Below are 19318 nucleotides of genomic sequence, written 5' to 3' on the forward strand. Positions count from 1 at the left end.
TGAAAAAAGCAGCATAGTATGTCGAAAGAAAGTCTTAGTAGTGTGTCGTAAAAAGTATTAAGTATGTAAATAATATAGCAAGTTGCATAACATAAAAAGTAATCATTCAGTAATCAAAACAATTCATGAAAAAGTCATAGTATAGTTTGTTGAATCACCAAAACATATAGATCAAGCATGTATTGATGCACAAACATAATATATACATAATAATAATAATATAACATATACACAGGATATATTTTATCGAGATAAAAAGAACACTACTTTCAAACTATCCTGTTAATATCTATACTTTATTACTATTAAAATCAAACGTTCGTCATACAAAAACATCCACAAATAGAAAACATAATTTAAACAAAAGTCTTACAATGTGCAAAATTCAACATATTACATTAATGAAGGTCACATAAGCAGCAGTAACAGAGAAACTGGTGACTCGAATGGGACGGCAGCCATTGTGCCTCTCCTTCTAAAAGTCAACTAATACATAATAACACATAAATAAATTAAAATCTCATGGACTGTGTTTTTTTTACAACCCACTGGGCAATTCTCACACACTAATATGTGCCAAATCAGCAAATTGTGAAATCCCTACACAGCTCACTGCAGCAACCTAGTGGACAACAATCACCAGCAGCTCCACAAGAACACAGATACAAAAATAAATTAAAACAAATTAAATGGATAATAAAATATTTGATTATGGCTATTTGAGAATACTGTGAATATGTCATAAATGCTAAACTAAACATGTCCCAAATCAAAAAGATAGAAGCAGAAAGCTCTTGATGAGCCCAACATCCCTTTCATATTTAAAGCAATTATATTAAAATAACTACAAGTTCCTAAAACCCATTAAATGCACTGTACTAACACACACTATGTAATAAATAATACAGCAGTGTGATCCGTCTACATCTAAAACAGTGTGATGACTTCCTGCCTCTACATGTTCTGTGTCGTAGTGAATGATATTACTCATGTGAGATGAATAGTCATGGTTTCACCACTCTAAAGCACACGAGGAACTTCAATAAGTACTCTATCGATCATTCAATTAAATAACAGTAACACCACAAAACCTGCAGTAGACCAACATACAGCATGTTAATGCAGCAGTTAGACTACATTTTATATTTCTGTATATCAATACGTTATACGACTAGCGATAGACACACTATTGAAAAAAAATGAATTCCTTGAATGCTTGAAACGTTCCCGCATCTCTCCAGGTCCCTGATCCTGTGAGTGTTTGTAAAATCGAGGACATGTGGGACACCAATCACCTCTCACACGGTGTTTGACATTGTAATAAAATAAAAGCAGTTCTCTGTCATTAGTACAGTGGGAACACAACCATCCCAGAGTGATTCATGCACACAGTGTACACAACTTTTGGAATGAGGATGTTTTTATGTCAATGTCGATGCAAAAAAAAGTTTGAAAAAAAAGTCATATATATACACACACACACACACACACACACACACACACACACAAACACCACTATATGTGCCAGTTCCAATTAATTAAAAAAATATTTATATATATATTTTTTGAATAAATTGGAACTACCAGCAGGTTACACAGGCAACGACTCCTGATCCATAATTTTGGCACTGAAACTTCTGATTTGCAAAAAATCTCAAAAATAAGGCTCAGCCAAGCAGCAACAGGAGAGTATGCTGACGTGGCAGAGTGGTGACAGCTGACAGATAACTTGTGTTCTGTGGTGATTAATGCTGGACTTACTCTACAATGAATGTACAATACATTACACTTCACTACAGATCAGCACTTGTAAAAGCACAGTGGAACAACAGCGATAGCATACTGTTGTACACGCTGAGGGTGAGAGTCGGTGTCTTACAGCTAGTGGATGACCTTTGGTGGGCTTTTCCTTGAGTGTTCCTTCTGAGGACGTAGACAGACAGTTGATAGTTCAGGTGACGACTGGTTAAGAGTTCAGGGGCCAAGTAACGACACAAAGTCTCCGGTCTGGGTAGATGAGCAGACGAGCTTCTGCAAAACGACATGTCAAAGCTTTAAAGGGTCGCTCCATTACACTTAAGACAGTTATTAGAGATACGCATCCTTCTCCAGATACAAGTGAAGAAGATTCTTATACATTTCCTTATTACACATACTGGAACGTTCCACAGCTAATAGCTATTTTACAGATTTCTCAATCCATGGAAAACAAAACGGTAAGTTTTCTTTGTTTTCCAACATCATATAGTGACGGTTTCCTCGTCCTTGTGGCTTGAAAAACAAATCAGATTCTTAGTTTCCGTTCTAGCAACATTTGTGCCTAGAGATGATCCGTACCGGATCGGTGACTTCTAAACATCTATGGCCACGCCGTGTTTGGTGGAGATCACGTCCCTGGTTCCTGTCAAATACATGAGCACCGAACACAGGTGAGGGAGCGTCGCCGTGGTGCTGACGTACAGCCAGTAGGGGAGCGGTGCCGTGTTGCCGAACGGACACACCCACAGGCCGTGGCGCACGGCGTCGCGGACGTGGTGCGTGGCCATGGAAATGAAAAGCATCCACGGCAAGGAGCACCAAGCGTCTTTGAGGCGTCCGATCCACATGAGGAAGCGGAGCGAGAGACAGAGGACCGGGATGAGAGAGGAGCAGTGGAGAGGAGGACGCTGAGGGAGCGAGACGGCAGCCTGGAAGAACAGGGGTAGAGTGTTTTCCTTTGCCATTCTCCGTGATCAATATGAATTTGTTACGCACTTTGTCATGTTCAGTACATTTCTATCAAAACTTACCTTGAGTGACAGGGATCCAGCCATGTAGAAATGGTCCAGGTCTATGATTGACGCCAGAAGACCGGCAAGCAGCACCTCGTACAGGTCACTCTTTTTCCTAAGTCCAATAACAACGGCCCACGACCACAGCCCCACCAATCCGTGCGTGGCGTTGTCCAAGGCGGCGCGCAGCCACAGGTGGTTCTGGATGACGGACAGCTGGAGGGCGTGGTCCGCCACCACGCAGAACATACCGAGTCCAGCCGACGCCAGCAGGGAGGCGGAGCTGAATGTCTGTAGGAGAGCCTGAGCCTTTTCCGTCTCCACGGCCAGGCTGAGAGGTACAGGGGCACCTTCTCCCCCGAGGCCCGCCCCCAATAACGGGGAGGAGGAGGGGGAGGAGTCCAGCTTGGAGTAGAATCCTTGCATGTTGACAGATGGCTGTGTGGGGCCAATCGCCACTGAAGGTCAGCAACAGTCAAGTAGACTGGAGGAGGAAGGAAGGAGAGGGATTAATGAGGGAAAATAAAAAGAGGAGAAGAAGAGTGGGGTCTGGCTTTGGGTCGATGTGTAGACACAAAGGACTCATATGAGAAATAAAGAAATAAATACTAATTGTTTTGTTATCATTCAATAAATACACCTCCCATGTACTCCCATATATATCACTTCTATTCTTGCCACTATGCGTCAAGAATAGAAAAGAATATAATCAAATATAGATATAGTCTCACAAATAAAGACAATAAATACAACAAACATTACAGTGCACATTGGGTAATACAGATGGTATGAAACGTTCCAGTGTGAGTGGTTTTAGTATTATAATAATGAATATGTTTTCTATATATTGCCACTTTAAATGTAACCACGTATTGAGCATGAATGACTTGAAGGTGGGGCTTCACCCTCCACTATGATAAAAAGCATAATACTGTGGTATCACATTTATAAAAGGTTCCTTTACACATAAAACTAGTTCTGTCTCTCATGCAATTGAGTGAAATGGAGGACATTTACATCATCGTTATAGACTGCTGGTGTGACATGAGACTCTTGCTTTGAACATTTAACGTTTTCAAACGTTTAAGCCCATGAGCATGAATGTTTAATTAGCTAGCTACTAGCTAACGTTACTGTAGTTAATGCTGCTGTATGTCTGCAAGGCTAACAGTGGTGAACGTCGTTTCTGTTCGTCCGGCATTCACAAGTTAACGTGAGGGCGTTTTAAAAGGAAGACATGTTGGTATAACCTACTCTTACCTCGCTAAGATAACATCATTGACAATGAGAGCTAACTAGGAGCTAACTGGCTAACAGTGACATGAGATGATGCCGCTTTGTGTAGGCGGACAGCAGCTGTCACGATTAGCTCTGCTATAACTGCAGTGAATTGCACAATATGACACGCTTTGCTTTCAAGCTAAACATGTAATTCAATTGTATATTTGTCTAATTTAAGTGTTTTTTTTAAGTCAGATCTGACCAACTGGTCGATACATGTAACGATATCGTTACTCACCCCATCGCCCTGGGTTGGTTTACCGACTTGATACTTCTTCTGTGGTGTTTTCCGGTAGTACAGTACTGATGGTCGGCGGCGCTTTGCTGCCACCCACAGGTCATGGGTGGAACAGCTGGATATCGCCAGAGGAATGTCCTTCCGTCTTTGAGGAGGATCTTATTTGTTCCCAGTACATTAAGTGGTTTTATTTCGAAGTTATTCAATGTAACACGAATATGTATCCATGTCCAACATGTCTTTTTCTTTTTTGCTTCTGTTAAAGCCTCTGTTAAAAAAAAGGAAAAAAAAGGAAAACACAGTTTCTGTGCGTTTATTTGGTGATATATCAAACCTACTTCTTAAGAATCCAACCGGAATATAATTAAAAAATAGGTTGGGTATGGGTTGGGTACCCGTTCCTATCTTTGGGGGACACTGTATAACACTGTAAATAATTGAAATGTCCAGTTTTGAACTTTTGCAAATTCAATCAATCTTAAATTAAATATTTACATTTCAATTTTAAGCCTATTCAGTATTTAGTCTAACATGTCATGTCTAATATATTTAATCACATATTTCTACAGTGGTTTTGCTTTGGCATTACAGGCCCTGACTGGTACTGTGACCTAGACTTGGATTAATCATTATTAAGACAAACTAGGACTACACTGCCAGAGGTTCATTGATGAACACCGTCTTTTTTACTGGTCAGTCTTTAACTTTATTGCTAGAAATGGAGAGATTGAGGTGACCCAACAAAGTTATTATTACACCTGTACTTTAAGCCTCCAGTAAAAAGTATGTAACCTGCGCAGGATTGACTATATACTGAAAAAAATTGTCGTACAACTCTATTCTGCAAAAACACACCGTCATATCTGGTGTATCACCAACATAGCGTGAACACAGTGAATGAAACTGTCAGTGCTACAGCAGAGAATCATTTGATCAAGGCTGTCACAGAAGAGATCTCACCTTCAGTGGCTGCAGTTTCTCTGAGCACCACTAGAGGGCTAAAGAGACCACAGACTGAAAACCAATGAAAGACTTGTGAAGTGAATGACTGTCTGCAGCCTGGCTCTCTTCTCACACATGTACAAATAATTCTCAATTCACGATAGTTTACACTGTTTTAGGATGCAAAATGGGCTTGAGACTAATCTGATGAGCGGCACACTTTATAAACCAGACCAACAGGTTGTCTTACAAATAATGCTGCTTTTGGTTATGTTAAGATAGTATTTATATTATATGATTATGGCAGGCCCTAACTGGAACAAAATATAGGTTCCCGTATTACGAATCAGGCAAAGTGGAGGGTTCGTGTGTCAGTTCAAAGGCTGAAATTTGACATGCAATACATTTACATTTCACCAGTCATGTCAAATCTAATTTTAATAATGTCTCTATTAAAGATCCACGATTATATCTGTTTAATCCCTTTAAGTGGGATGCATCTGATGAGCCCGGCTCTCTTTTTTTTCCTTCTAATTGACTTAATCAGTAGTCATTCATAATTCAAATTCAATCTGTGATTTGCTTTTTCTCTATTTTTGAGAAATGAGCTCAACATTTTCTGATTTGTTTTTCTTTTTTCCATTTCTGTGTCTTGAATGGAGTGACAGTGTTAACAGTTGCTTTGCAATTCAAAAGACATCTCTGCTGACTCACCGAGCTTGTATGTATGGCAATGTGGTCAGTTCTTGAAGAGAGGGACACGATCAATGCAATCACGAGAAGCACTACAGCTTGGAGAACGAGGCTGCCATCCGCAGTGGGAAACATCCTGGATGTTCCAGCAGTATTTGTGGTGAACATGACTGAGGACACAAACTGTTCGTAGCACTGACTCACAACTCAAGTCCTTCATAGACGTCAGGGACAACAAGTGTGTTCTGTTGTGTTTACGCCTGACAAGCAATTGTTGGAACAACCACCAGAATAAAAGAGGAGAATAAAATTTTTTTGGTTTGCTTGTTCTTTTACACGTAAGTGTTCACTAACACATGGTTACTAATGCATTGTGACATACTGATGTTCTGCTCCACCCAGTTCTTCTGCACACAGCAAAGGCGCTGGACCGTCCATCACGATGGTGGACTTCATTAGTTTGCAAGTCGCATGAGGACAGAGGAGTGATGAAATAATTCAGCACCATGGAGAGAAGCAAGAAAGAACAGCGGTAGAGACCGCGCTGGGATGTTTCAGCACCATAGACAGCGCACAGTGAACGAGGTTGTCTCTGCTGCTCTCCAGTGGCCACATGGAGGACTTTTACTTCTTTTTTCATTTTTCTCCAAAGGTGTGAGATTTTTAATTAAAGTAACAAAGTTTTGAATTTGGCCGTCCAAAGTTCTAAAAAAAGGTAGTTAGCTTCGAGTTTAATTAAGCTGCATGTAAGTCCAGTTCAACACCAGTGCAAACTACAAACTCAATAATAAACATGAATAGTTAACCGTTAAATGAATACCTTGACAGTGCCCATCGAAACTGATCATTAGCATCTTCCTAAAGGTAGATTGATGGCAGAGCTGTATTTTACAGGTGTATCTCATGAAGGGGCCAGTGAGGAAATGTTAACATCACAACGAGCCACATGTTTTCATGTATTAAACGTATATGTACTGTATATATATGGCTTCAAAACTGAGTAAAACAAGAATAAGGACAAAATATAAGAAGATGAATGAAATGTGTGAGAGAAGAGTGTGATTATACTGTAAATAAGTAGCACGAAGAGGGAGTTAAAACACTGTGTGACAAACAGACAGGAATTGTAAAACAGAGAGATAAGATAAGTCGTGGAGCAAAGATAGGGAGGCAGCCAGTTGAGTGTTTAAAGAGGCGAGAGCCAGGGCAGAATTGAGAGGGGAAGGAGAGATCGTGTCATTCTTCCACTTATCAGTGAAAGGTCAAGCTAGTCATTAGAGCAGAGCGAGGCTGTTGGAACTGCCAGTCTCCGGATGAAATATCCACACACACACACACACTCGTAGAGGTTAATGTGGATCACATCGTGGTTGCACACAAAGGCATGGCTGAACATTTCAATTGCATTTAATTAAAGTCAGGTAGAAATATCAGTTTGATGCTATTTACTCCGACTGTTTTCAACATGAAGAACAACAAGGACAATATAAGACTAAGTCCTCACCAGTCGTATGTCACGGTGGTCTCTCTACCCTCCTTGTTCACTTCATGCACTGCCACTGTAAATATTAATTGGGTTCTCATCGACGCACAAAAAAGGAGGGGCAAGCAAGGGAAGAGGGAGAGGAAGGAAAGACTAATGAATGCAATACCCACGGCAGCAGATACACTCTCGTCTGCGCGCACACACAAAGAGGACTCAGCTGACAGCTGTTAGATGGTGTATTGATTTGTCCTCCGTCTGCACGTCGGCCTGCCAGAACTTGTCAGAATATTGAAAGAAAGAGCGCTTGAGAGAGGCAAGAGAGACAGTGAGACAGATTAAAGAGAGAGGGAGGCACGGAGAGTGAGATCTAAAGGTCAAGAGGAGGGTTTTGACCAACCAAATCCTCCTCTGTTCTTATTTTGCCGTTGAATTTATCCATCTGAATGTGAATGTTGTATTTATCTGAGAAAGTTAACTTACCGAGATCTGATGTCAGATAGGGTGGGAAAACACAAGCTGTTAAGACGATCATCCAAGTTTTAAATGAAACCCCACTGCGGCCAAAACGTATTTGGTAGAGAAAATGAAGGGTAGAATTACTGCCGTTAACAGTCCATGTGTTATCATAGCAATGATGGCCAAAGCTACAAAAGTATGACCCAAGTCATAATAAAGATAAATGATAGGGCTACTTTAAGGTTAGGGAAATAACATTACATTTCCAAGAGACACACGCGTCTGTTTTTTTGCAACTGTTGGGACACAAACATGGGAACCGCAAAAACCCCCTCATAGTGCTGTCACCTATTCCTTGTATTTTTCAGTCTGTATGACTAACAAGACTTCGCTTAAAGATGGTTTTTAATCTCTTCAAACAACTCTCTCTGTACAGACCTGAGAACCTGAACACTGAGGGGAAATTGGTCGAGCTGCAGAATGGGTTGTTTTTTTTGGCTTAGTGGGAGCAGAATGACTAAAACCTCTTTTCACGTTCAACAAACGGAATCAAGTCCTTGTGTTTGTTTGTTTTTTAGTTGCTCAGAAGTTTTGTTGCATTGATGAAGTTACTTTATCTCTTTCTTTTTTTTTTTTAAACATGAGCAGACGGATCAAACAGGTGTCTGTTTCTGAACTCATTTCATTCTTAGACATGCTAGAGGCACGGCTCCAAGGATGGTAATGTCAGTCTGATCAATTCAGATATGCATGGTATGCAGACGTTCATGTTCCCAGGAGGATGCATTGTGATTAGACTGACCCTGTGACTTTACCTCTAACGCTATAATAAGGTCCACATTTTGACTTGCCCAATACTTGCAGACTAGCAAAACTAATTGTATTTCCAGCAGCCTCAGCTGTACTTGATGTTTAGTGCTAATAAGCAAATACTAGCATGCTAACACGCTAAACTAGCAAGTCATTGCTAGGGAAGGGAGAGAGCGAAACTATAAGACATCCTCTTAAAAAGGCATTTTAAGTTGCTCAAATCAGTGCCTTTCCCAGTTAGCATCTGTGTTTGACATGCAATATAATAAAATATGATAATGTCTGCAATAATGTGATTGATGTGATTTGAGGCAAAAGGAAATCAATGAAATCCATGGACACAAATCCCCTGTAATAAGAAACCACCTGATGATAAAGTTGAAGTGTCAAGAATAATGTGTGCCTATAAAACAATGTGAGTGAAGAGAGAGCGATGCATCATATATGCAAACAGTAGTCCATGCAATACCAATATATCTCATCTCAAGTCAATCAAGTCAAAGTCAGAAAAAAACAAACATTCTCTGCGAGGCCACAAGCATTGGTTTGGAAAACTAGAAAGGAAGCAGACTCGTCTATTGCAGAGCCGTGATGATAGAATAACGGTGATATAATGTGTTCTCACTGTGTTAGTTCTAAAGGACGAAATGAATATGAGGCCAGTGTGTCATCATTCATTGTGAAATGGTCACATTTAATGGTTGAAACCTGTCATTGTATATACATCTATAAAAAAGACCCCAGGTACAGGTTACGACATTCTACTGCTAATACATACATTATTATTATTATTATTAAATAATAAACTTTTTCTTCAATGTTAAAGTTACATATCATAGTTTACAAAATATGAGCAAGGAGAATTAAGCCATTATTAATGTCTGAAAGAAAACAACTAAAATCCTATATGTGTGTTTGTATTATTTGTCCATAAGATAAAAAAATACAATAAAACACATCAATATTCCTTTGAATAACATAATATTAACTGGTGATATTGGCTATTGAAATGTAAACTGCAAAAAGACATTTTTTTTTATGTGTGTAAAGGCGTCAGAATTCGGGAAGCAAACTGTTCTGTGTTATTTTATCTTAAATCACAGAGCAGAACTGAAAACCAACATAGATCGTTTCGATGTTTTCAATAACCAACTTCGTCGTCGTCGAACGGGCGGGCAAAGAACTCTTCAGTCTCAAATCCACTTATTTATTTATTTTACAATCCAGGTCCTCTTTGCCAGTCGTTGAAAGCAGAGTGTAAAGCTAATCGTGTAAATAAGCCCGGACTACCGTGACTGAATTCTTCAGTGCTAGTCCTCGTATCGAACAAAACAACTCGCTCCGTGGGTTTGATTCAGTCGTTGGCAGATTCAGAGTCTGATTGAGTATTTGTCTGGCTTCTTTGATAAATGGCAGGTTTACACAAATGGGAGCTTCAGGTTTCCTCGGACTCGTCCCAAGTTTCATTTTTGTACTGTTTGAGTTGCCATCAATTTGGTGTTGTGCGCACACACACACACACACACACACACATATATATATATATATAACTTTCTGGGGTTTTCAACCTCACGACGAAGGCAGACACGGGCTTCAGGAAGCTCCGTGAATCGTTTGGGAACCATTTAGTTTGGGGGGTGAGTTGAGTCTTTGGCATGATGATTTAGCTGTATGGGGACTGCTACGGTTACTATACAAACAAACACACGATATATGTGTGTGTTCGTCTGTACGGTGCTGCAATTTCAGAAGAAAGTGGAAATCAATTCATAATCAATAAAAAAAAAAGGACAAAAAGGAAATGGGGAGATTTTTTTTTGTTGTCATCTGAAGAGTCGATTTTCTTGATCTGAAGAGGAGATTCCCAAACCAAACTGTTGTCTGCCAAACAAAGTCTGCTGTGGCCAACCAAAGCCACAAGGGGGTAATATAAGACTGTTTATGCTGATATCACTGCTGTAGTTGTTGTTGTGGTGGTGGTTGGTGCTGTTCCTGTTGTTGTTGTTGATGATGGAGCCGCTTTCAAAAGCTCCTCTGAAGAATTTCTTTGTCTCCATTTATCAAAAATGCTGAATGGCATTATCATCGTCTAGTTTCATGTCTAAGTAATCTCGGTGAGTAACTGAGTGATGGACAGAAATGATCAATGCACTGTATCCTGGAAACATGTGCAAAATAGAAAAAAGACCAGCCTCCTCCTCCTCCTCCTCTTCTTCTTCCTCCTACTCTCTTCAGCAATAAGACATTTACATCTAGAAAGAAACGGACAAAAGCACAAATTAGGCATCACAAGCTGCACCTCAACAAACGACGGAATCATCTATTTTGTCGATCTTGTTTTAGGCGTATCCCTTGTGATTTGCCATTTATTAGTTAGTAGATGTACTGGTTGTAGATAATCTTTCTAACAGTCAGTCATTCACTTTTTACCAAAGTAAAAGCACCAATTCCAAACCAAGGGCCATCTCAAGGTAAACTGACGTGCCAGAAGGTTTGTTGCACAGAACCATCTGAGAAGCCGTCATTGGAAACTGTTTGGAAAAGGGCAGGAACTGTCAAAAGATACTTGGCAGGTGGTTGGATGAACCATCTGTCAATCAAACTCTTGCTGAAGCGAGACGGGAAAAGCCCTCACGGTTGTTCTTCTTTCACTGAAGAAATACTCTCCAGTTCAGATATAACTGATCCTATTGCAGCATCCGCGCTAACCTCATCAGGGACCACCATTGTTGTTTAGAACAAGAGAAATTGTTTTGTCTCTCTTTGTCGTCTCACACACATCTAAACCGCGACCTTAACGGCCAGTACTCCTTTACAGGATGCTGATTGGTCCAGACACAAGCGCATTACTTGAAGCCTGACTTTGTGTCAGAACATTTCATTTTTTGGGGCCTTAAACAGTTATCTAAATGAAACCATGTGAGAAGGTTAGAGGGGATATGTCTCTTTGGTGGAACCACTGGTATACTCCCCAACTATGCATTATATTTCATATAATCATCAAATATTTATTTTATAAACTAGCATTGACCTGTAGCACAAACACAAATTGTGATCTGTCATTCAAGATCTTGAGAGCTAGTACTGTGTGTAAACAGCTGGACTCGCTGTAGTAGAGTTTATGATAGAATGACCAAGAAATTCATCCCCCAGTGGTTCAAAATGAGCTGCAGGTGTTCAGTTAGAGATGCAGCCAACTTTATTTGGTTAAAGTGTTATTAGAGGAGTGCTGTTTGGCAGTTTTTCTTTTTTTGGATCAGATCGAGTGCAAAAACCATTACAGTGTGCGTTTCTGTGAACCATGACATTCAGCATTTCAACGTTCATTGTTCAACGTCTACATCATCGACAGGAGATGTGCTATTACAGCCTGATTTATAGAGTAAAACCTGTAAAATTAATGAAATGGGACAGCCTTGCATTGCATTTTACCTCAATCCCTTCAGGGGCTCGGCAGAAAAATATGACGAAAAACACCCCGCTGGGTCATAAAACAAACTCAATGGTTGTTGCTCTCGTTCTATTAAACGAGCTCCTGACATCAATAGATATGCATCGACTTGCCAATATGTGACTGAATGACTGAGTTAATGAATTCAAAGTTGAGGGCTTTGTAGACTCATTACAAGACGTGTGTGTGTGTGTGCGTGTCTGTGTGTGTGTGTTTGCTCACCACATGAAAAGCAGCAGCATTCCTAACAGCAAAGGGGAGACAAATGTGAGGAGTCTTGCAGCTCGGCCCACTGGAGGTTCAGCCTTTTGTGGTGCGTTGGAGGACGGAATGGGGGAGGTCTTAGTCTCTGAAAAAACAATCAGAAAAACACAATAAACCTTACTGAGCATATTTAATCCTAACTCTTTTTCTTTGGTTTTCTTTCTTGAGTGTGACACAATCATTTGTTCCCAAGGGGCAAAATACACAAAACGTCGTATTGATGAATGGACACTGGAAAGTACACTCATCACACCGGGAACAAACAAACAGAAAGGAAAATACAGTGCAGAGTGGAATCAATTCTACTCTGCAAGCGCAGTCAATATGGGACTTGTCAAAGCAGTTATGAAGTGAACTGGACAAAAAAAAATCTCTTTCACACTGAAGCCGCAGGGAAACGGGGAGAGAGAGAAGAACAGAAGAGCAAAATAGATAAAAGATGGAGACACAAATAGGAGAAAGGGAGAATGGGGAAAAAAACACCCATGAGGTAAAGGAGACAGTGAACGGAGCAGGAGGTGTATAAAGTAAAAGAAAAGGGGGAATGAGCATTGGTAAAGTTAATATACTGCTGATAAGGGACGGTCTAATACACACTTTGAAAATCTACCCATTTACACACCCATAATATGCTGTATATTTAGATTTTACAGAACATAAGCAGATCTCTCGACCGCCTTAAGTCCCCTTTAAGTCATTTGAGTGCGCTGAGACTTGACTTCCTGACTTGACTCACATGAATTGAGACTTGAAAGCAATAACCTTTATGTCCTGGTAACATTTCAGAACAGCAAATCAATAACAAAACAATAATAATAATTGAAAATAAAAGAAAAAGAAACCCTTTGCCATTTCCAGCTGAATACGGTTATGTTAATGTCTATGGGGCGGGTTCTTAACAGCTTGTGGCAAACATAAATATGCTGGAAATGACGATGTGCTTAAGCTATTTTAGTGCCTTTGGTTTTACATAACATGACAAATAAAAATATCCCAGTTTAATGTTTTATTAAACGGGACCAGGCAGCACAGTAGATATATTAACTCATGCATATTGTTTGTAGCTCAGTCTTGAACCCACTGCATTTTTGTTCCTGGAGAGAGAATATGATTTCCCTCTCCTTCTAATTAATGACTTTTGTGTAGCACTGTGTTGGCAGTCAGGAAGAGGCAGCCAGGTGTGAAATAGAGAGAGAGAGAGAGAGAGAGAGAGAGAGAGAGAGAGAGAGAGAGAGAGAGAGAGAGAGAGAGAGAGAGAGAGAGAGAGAGAGAGAGAGAGAACTATGACACATTAGCCATGTTCAGCAGCTCTGTGCAATACTTTCCTGCCTGCAGCACAACATTCTGCTTCGGAGTGGCGGCGGAAATAAAAATTATGCAGACATAATGTGATGGCGACGAGGAGAGACAGTTATGGGGTGTACGTTGATGTAACAAGGTAGTTGGGGACAAGGAGACATGACAATGGTGTGAGGAGGAGACAGATGAACAACAGTGGGGAAGAGAAACAGGTGAAGCGAGGAGGAGAAAACAAGAAGATTGGACAAGATAATAAGATTAAGTTCCCTTTAACGTACAGTTGAAGTCTGAGGCTTTAGGGTATTCAACTGTAAAGACGATTGTAAGAAAATCAACATCTGTGATCAAACATACTGTTCCCATTATGAAGTTTTCTCTTAATAACATACCCACCACAGACACACAGGACAGACGGCTCCTGGATAAACAATACTGTAGGTTTATCTTATTTATGGCTGTAGGTTTTATAGCTCTATGCCCATGAGCCTCAATTACCGTTGCTACTGTATGAAGAAGGAGCCAGTACGAGGCGCCACTCAGAGCCGCAGTAAATGCAAAATGGTTTGTTTTCGCAGAAAACAAAACAGAAATAAACGAGAAAAAAAATTGACCTCTGCTCCAAAAGGGAGTTGATTTAACCTGCATTTATTTTCTACAAGGCCTACGCTTGAGCTTTTGCGTGCCCTTGGGCACACACCCGAATTTTAGGATTTATGTTTTGTATCCAAATGCACCTTGGGAGTTGTACCTTCTTTTTTTTTTATAAGATATTTTCTAACTCAGATACTAAATGTTTATACTGCTGGTTCTTTTTCGTGTCCATTGCAACCGTGGCAGCGCTCTAACTAAGTCAATCGCCCAACACTGTTTACGGAGAAACTGACTGATGAGTGATCCTTACTTCTAGAACCCTGAACGCATGAAACGACACCTCCCTTGTTAACACTGTGTCACCTTAAAGGCATAATAATGTCGTGGTAATACGTAGTGGTTTTCCTGTGAAGTGGAGCCAGCATTTAGCAGAGGAGGACCTTAAAGAACCTCAGCATTTGCTTCAACATTTAGCTGTGGTTTCTGCTTATTAAGCAGAAACCTGTAAGCATTTATAAATAGATCTAGACATGGGGGATATTAGACGTGATATCTAGTGTTGCCTGTTTGGTGCTAGACAGTGTCCAGTTTCTGTCTCACAGAGTGGGCGAGGCAGACACTTAAATCTTAGATGGCTGCAACTTTTTAAAGCCACGACTGAATCCACTTTTTACTTGGTGGAATGTGGTCGCTGAGGATGGGATTTCTAAATGTCGCCTGTCTGTCACTGGGCTATCCTATTGGAGGGAGATTAGGCTGTTGATGCCCGGAAACAGAACAGGCACAGGTAAGGGCAACCCTCCATGAGGTAGGGGCGACCTGTTCCTTCTGATGCATGAACACAGAAAAAAGAAGGAAGAAAAAAATGTGGCGGACGTTAAGACAGCAGAAAGACAGAAAGGAAATGGAGAAAGCACAACTGTGTTTTTAGACGGTGAGCTACACAATCAATAAGTCACAGGAAGTCATTTAATTTCCTATTCGACTGAGCAGCCAAGAAATATTGGTCAGTGCGTAGACGTTAACAAGCTGGTCAGCTGGAAAAAAAGTTGGCCCCGTCTGTGTTTATGGGTCCTGTTGTGAACAGGAAATATGATATTTTCCTTGTTTCCCTGCTGATGGGATTCAAATTAATGTGCAATTTTCCAATTAGAGAGTGCACACTGAACTTGTTTGACTTTTTAAAATGTATGAAAGGGTCCCTGTCTGGACTTGAATGAATTGTGTTGTGGTTAAGGATACCCTTTTTAATGCACAAATGAGCATAAAAACAGGTGTACCTACTGTTTTTTTAACACCAGAGGACAAACTAAAAAAATAAATAAAAAAAAACATGGAGAAATGGGGTAAGCATCAATGGGAATGACAGCCAAACCCTGTAGTCACTTCATTGGTATCAACAAAGCAGTTACAACAGATGTAATCAGTCGTCCAGCAAGTAACATCTGTAAAGAGGGTGGTAAAAGAGATAGGTATGAAGGGTGAGGGGACGAAAGATAAGAGTAGGAGAGAGTTGAGTGATCAATGGACAGAAACGTGAGAGGAACAGAGAAAGAAAAAGACTGAAAGAGAGACCGGGAAGAAAAAAAAAAGAGAATGAGAGAACGGGACGAGGAGAGAGCGAAGGGAAGCAGTGAAGCTGCAGCTGGATTGAGAGGAGGCATGAGGAGAATCCCAATAACCTCCTGTTCTTTACTCAGGAACAAGGATAATACACTGTGTACTGAGTCAGTGTTTATGTGTGTGTGTGTGTACACACAGCATGTTATCAGAGGAAGGTACTGTGTACGTGTGTATTTATATGTGTGTGTGTGTGTGTGTGTGTGAGAGGGACCGTTAGATGTGTTCTATGTGTGCTATTTAGCATGTGTTTGTGTGTTTTAAGGCATGCGTAAGCACATTCAGTGTTGACTGTGAAGATTCGTGACCAGCAGGAGTCACTGTTGGACTGTAAAACTGTTGAGAAATGTCAACGGACGGGCAGCGTGATGGAGAGACAGACTGAATCTTTCCTTAGAAGGATTTCAAATTGGGTTCATATTGTCAGTGAATCACAGCTTTAGGATATTAATTCTCTTCTTTGCTTTTTTCTTCTTGACGGATGTAAAAGCCATGTTGCACGGGTGATAAATAAAGTTTGCTCAAGTGAATTTATCAATATGTTGACATGCGATGGCGTAGGTTTGGATAAAGGACTTTAAGTTAGGTCAGGGGTTCAACCAAAATGCTTTCCAAAAAAAATTTCCAAATCGTTTTCAAATGCACATTTTACACTTTGATAGAGACCTGCTTTAGGAGAATATTATAAATCAATCAAATGTATTCATAAAGAGCGTTTAAAAGCTACCAACATGGACCAAGGTGATGCACAGACCAGAGCAGTTATTGCTATTATTATTGTTATTAAAAACATAAAGAGGAGGTGGAGGTAGTGTGTTTTTAGCCCTGAACAGTGTTTGTTCTTTCAGGGTGCAACAATCTCAACCGATCACATGGTTCGGCCCAAATGTACGTGGCCTTTGAGACAAAATTCAGGTTAAAAAAGACAGAATTTGTGTGAGCAACACTATGTAATAGACCAGTTATGTTGTGCATTATAGTTACATTTGGTGTTTGTTCATGGGCAGTAACCTATCAATACAAAGGTTCTCCTCTGTGGTGGAGGTGATTTCTTTGGACACTTGCTGGGAGCGTTTTATTGTCAGACATATTGCTCCTAGAACTGTATTAGTCCGATGAATGTGATTTTTACCTGGTACGGTCTGTACTCCAATCAGGAGCTGTAGCAAATCCGTTGACACTTGAATAATCCATATTGTTTTTCTAATTTTTAAAGGTGTCAGCTTGTTGCAGTGATGCAGAAGTGTACTTAGGGTGTGGTCAGTACACCGTGACATCACTATAGGATTTGGTTGTAGGTGCAAAAGCACACCGTGCGTCACAATAGACAGCAAAGTGATGACACAGACACACAAAGTAGCTTTTGACCACAAAGAAAACACCTTCATTTACAAGATTTTGCATTAAAGTTCTGTCCACTCTTTTTCAGTGTTTATTCATTTAAAATGTGTCCTTTCGTTAGTGCATTGCTATTCCAGCGTGGTCAGAGAGAACAGTAGCAAAGACCTGGAATGGATGTCTTGTTGTCCAGAGATCATCAGTGCGTTGAGATATTTTGACTTGACAAGAGAGCCATCCTTGAATTCTGCCATACGTGGAACGGGTGCCAACAAGATAATGCCTAGAGATAGTTTTTGTCCTTGTGTGTACGAGTGTGTGTGTGTGTGTGTCAAGGGACACACAAAATATAATAATCTGTAGTGAATTTAACGTCAAATGATCATTTCTCATGCATAAATAAAACCGAGAAAGTGATCTGAGGCTGTAGGACGGACGTGAGCATTTTTAAAAAGATGGCACAGTGTTTCCCTGAGGCCTTGTTCGGGCGCTCAGGTTGATGCGTGTGGATTTGTCTTGAGGCTGCTGGATCTTGTAGCTTAAGCTGCGATAAAAGTTCAAGGGTATCACACGCTTATAGTGTACTCAATTTAATGATAAAGAAAGTTATTAACCAAACTTAATTTCATACCTAACTGGTTCAGGAAATGTACTGCGTGACAGCCGTGGGCAGAAAGAACACATTATAGGAATACTATTTTATCATCTTAATGATTTCTTCACCTGATGGACTACACACCTGACAAGAACCAAACAGCATTATAGAAATACTATTGTAATACTTCCACATACATACACAGTCACACACTAAGCCCTTAGTCACTCTATCTTCCATTTTCTCCTACTCTCTTTGAACTGGTCAATTTGCATATTTGGGGAGTTAAAAAGTGTATCATTAACTATTCATAACAAGCCATCTCAAAACATTACAGGCTACTGTTAGACACCAATTTGCATTTAGCCTCTTTCTCATCTTTATTCTGCAAACCTTTTAGCCACATTAGCAGTCAGCAGGGGTCCACCACTTATGTCCAGACTAAAATATCACAACAACTATTGGGTGGGTGGGTTGCCATTCAATTTTGTACAGACGTGCATGGTACCCAGAGGATGACCCCTATTGACTTTACTGATTATTTTTCCTTTAACGCCGTCAGCATTTCAAGGTTTTTACTTGTCCAGTGAAATACGAGATGGATTGGCACTAAATTCTGGAGAAACATTTGTAGTTTCAAGTCTATGTATCCTAATGATTTTGGTAATCCTTTGACTTTTTCTATTGTGCAACCATGAGGTTGGTATTTGTGGTTTTGAGTGAAATGTTTCAATAACGAGTGGATGAATTTCCATGACATTTGGTAAACACATTCATGTCTCCCACAGGAGGAATTGTAAGCACTTTGGTGATCCTCCAACTTTCCATCTCGCACCATCATCAGGTCAACATTTTGAGTCATCAATACTTTGGTTTATGACCAAATATATTCATTCATAAATTGAAATCTGCTTTACCAGTTTGGCCAGTCAGACTTTTAAATGTGTTTCTGACTGATGGAGTGTGTCTTTTAATGTACGATATGCATTGGCAAACCTTAATCAGAGAAAGCTCAGCACAAGAACACTTTACTTCAATCTTGACAGTGTGGATTACAGAGTGTTTTCAGAAACTAAATGTTCATCTCAGTCAGTGCAGTGCCAACACCGATCACATACCCATGTAGCTGACTTATGTCACCGACTCTGAAAGCGACCAACAGGTAAGAATAAAAGGAACGGGCTTCTAGTGAGGCTGTAACTTACCGGTAGGAAAGTCCACTTCGGTTGTGGAAGTAATTTGCTCTTCAATCCAGGGTGTAGCATGGACGGCAACACTCCAGTCACTCCATGTTCCAATCTCTGTGTCCTTGGCAGCCACCTGTTGAACACAAGGACAGTATTTAGCAAATTAGAGGCATTCATTAATAAGCTTAGATCATCATTTGAAAAGGCAGATTGTGCAAGAACAGGCTGTATAATCTAAAAACATGAAGCATTGAGCAATACATATATGTATGAATAAATAAATACATTTATAGGTA

General features: G+C 40.2%; 2 protein-coding genes across 2 annotated transcripts in view; both read right to left on the reverse strand.

The window, feature by feature from the left end:
- Positions 1-318: 318 nt before the first annotated feature.
- Positions 319-3234, reverse strand: tmem267 (transmembrane protein 267). Its single transcript, XM_079179588.1, has 2 exons — positions 2790-3234; positions 319-2687 (listed from the first exon to the last, which is right to left on the reverse strand). Exons 1-2 carry the CDS (start codon positions 3195-3197, stop codon positions 2352-2354), a joined length of 744 nt encoding a protein of 247 aa, XP_079035714.1. The 5' UTR covers positions 3198-3234; the 3' UTR covers positions 319-2351.
- Positions 3235-9361: 6127 nt separating this feature from the next.
- The window catches only part of cntfr (ciliary neurotrophic factor receptor), a 200479-nt gene continuing 190522 nt past the window's right edge, over positions 9362-19318 (reverse strand). The window contains exons 9-11 of the mRNA XM_079179221.1: positions 19041-19155; positions 12351-12477; positions 9362-10929 (exon numbers count right to left, since the gene is read on the reverse strand). Of these exons, the coding sequence (XP_079035347.1) occupies position 10929; positions 12351-12477; positions 19041-19155 (243 nt within the window). The 3' untranslated portion in view covers positions 9362-10928. The remainder of the gene's footprint in view (positions 10930-12350; positions 12478-19040; positions 19156-19318) is intronic.

Source organism: Pholis gunnellus (genome assembly GCF_910591455.1).
Source record: "Pholis gunnellus genome assembly, chromosome: 18".
NCBI classification, from domain to species: domain Eukaryota; kingdom Metazoa; phylum Chordata; class Actinopteri; order Perciformes; family Pholidae; genus Pholis; species Pholis gunnellus.

Bases quoted from the DNA above. Each gene is read 5' to 3' on its own strand.
- tmem267 (XM_079179588.1), bottom strand. From the start codon at position 3,197: ATGCAAGGATTCTACTCCAAGCTGGACTCCTCCCCCTCCTCCTCCCCG. The intron at 2,688-2,789 runs GTAAGTTTTGAT...CTGTTCTTCCAG, and splicing joins CTGGATCCCTGTCACTCAAG to GCTGCCGTCTCGCTCCCTCA.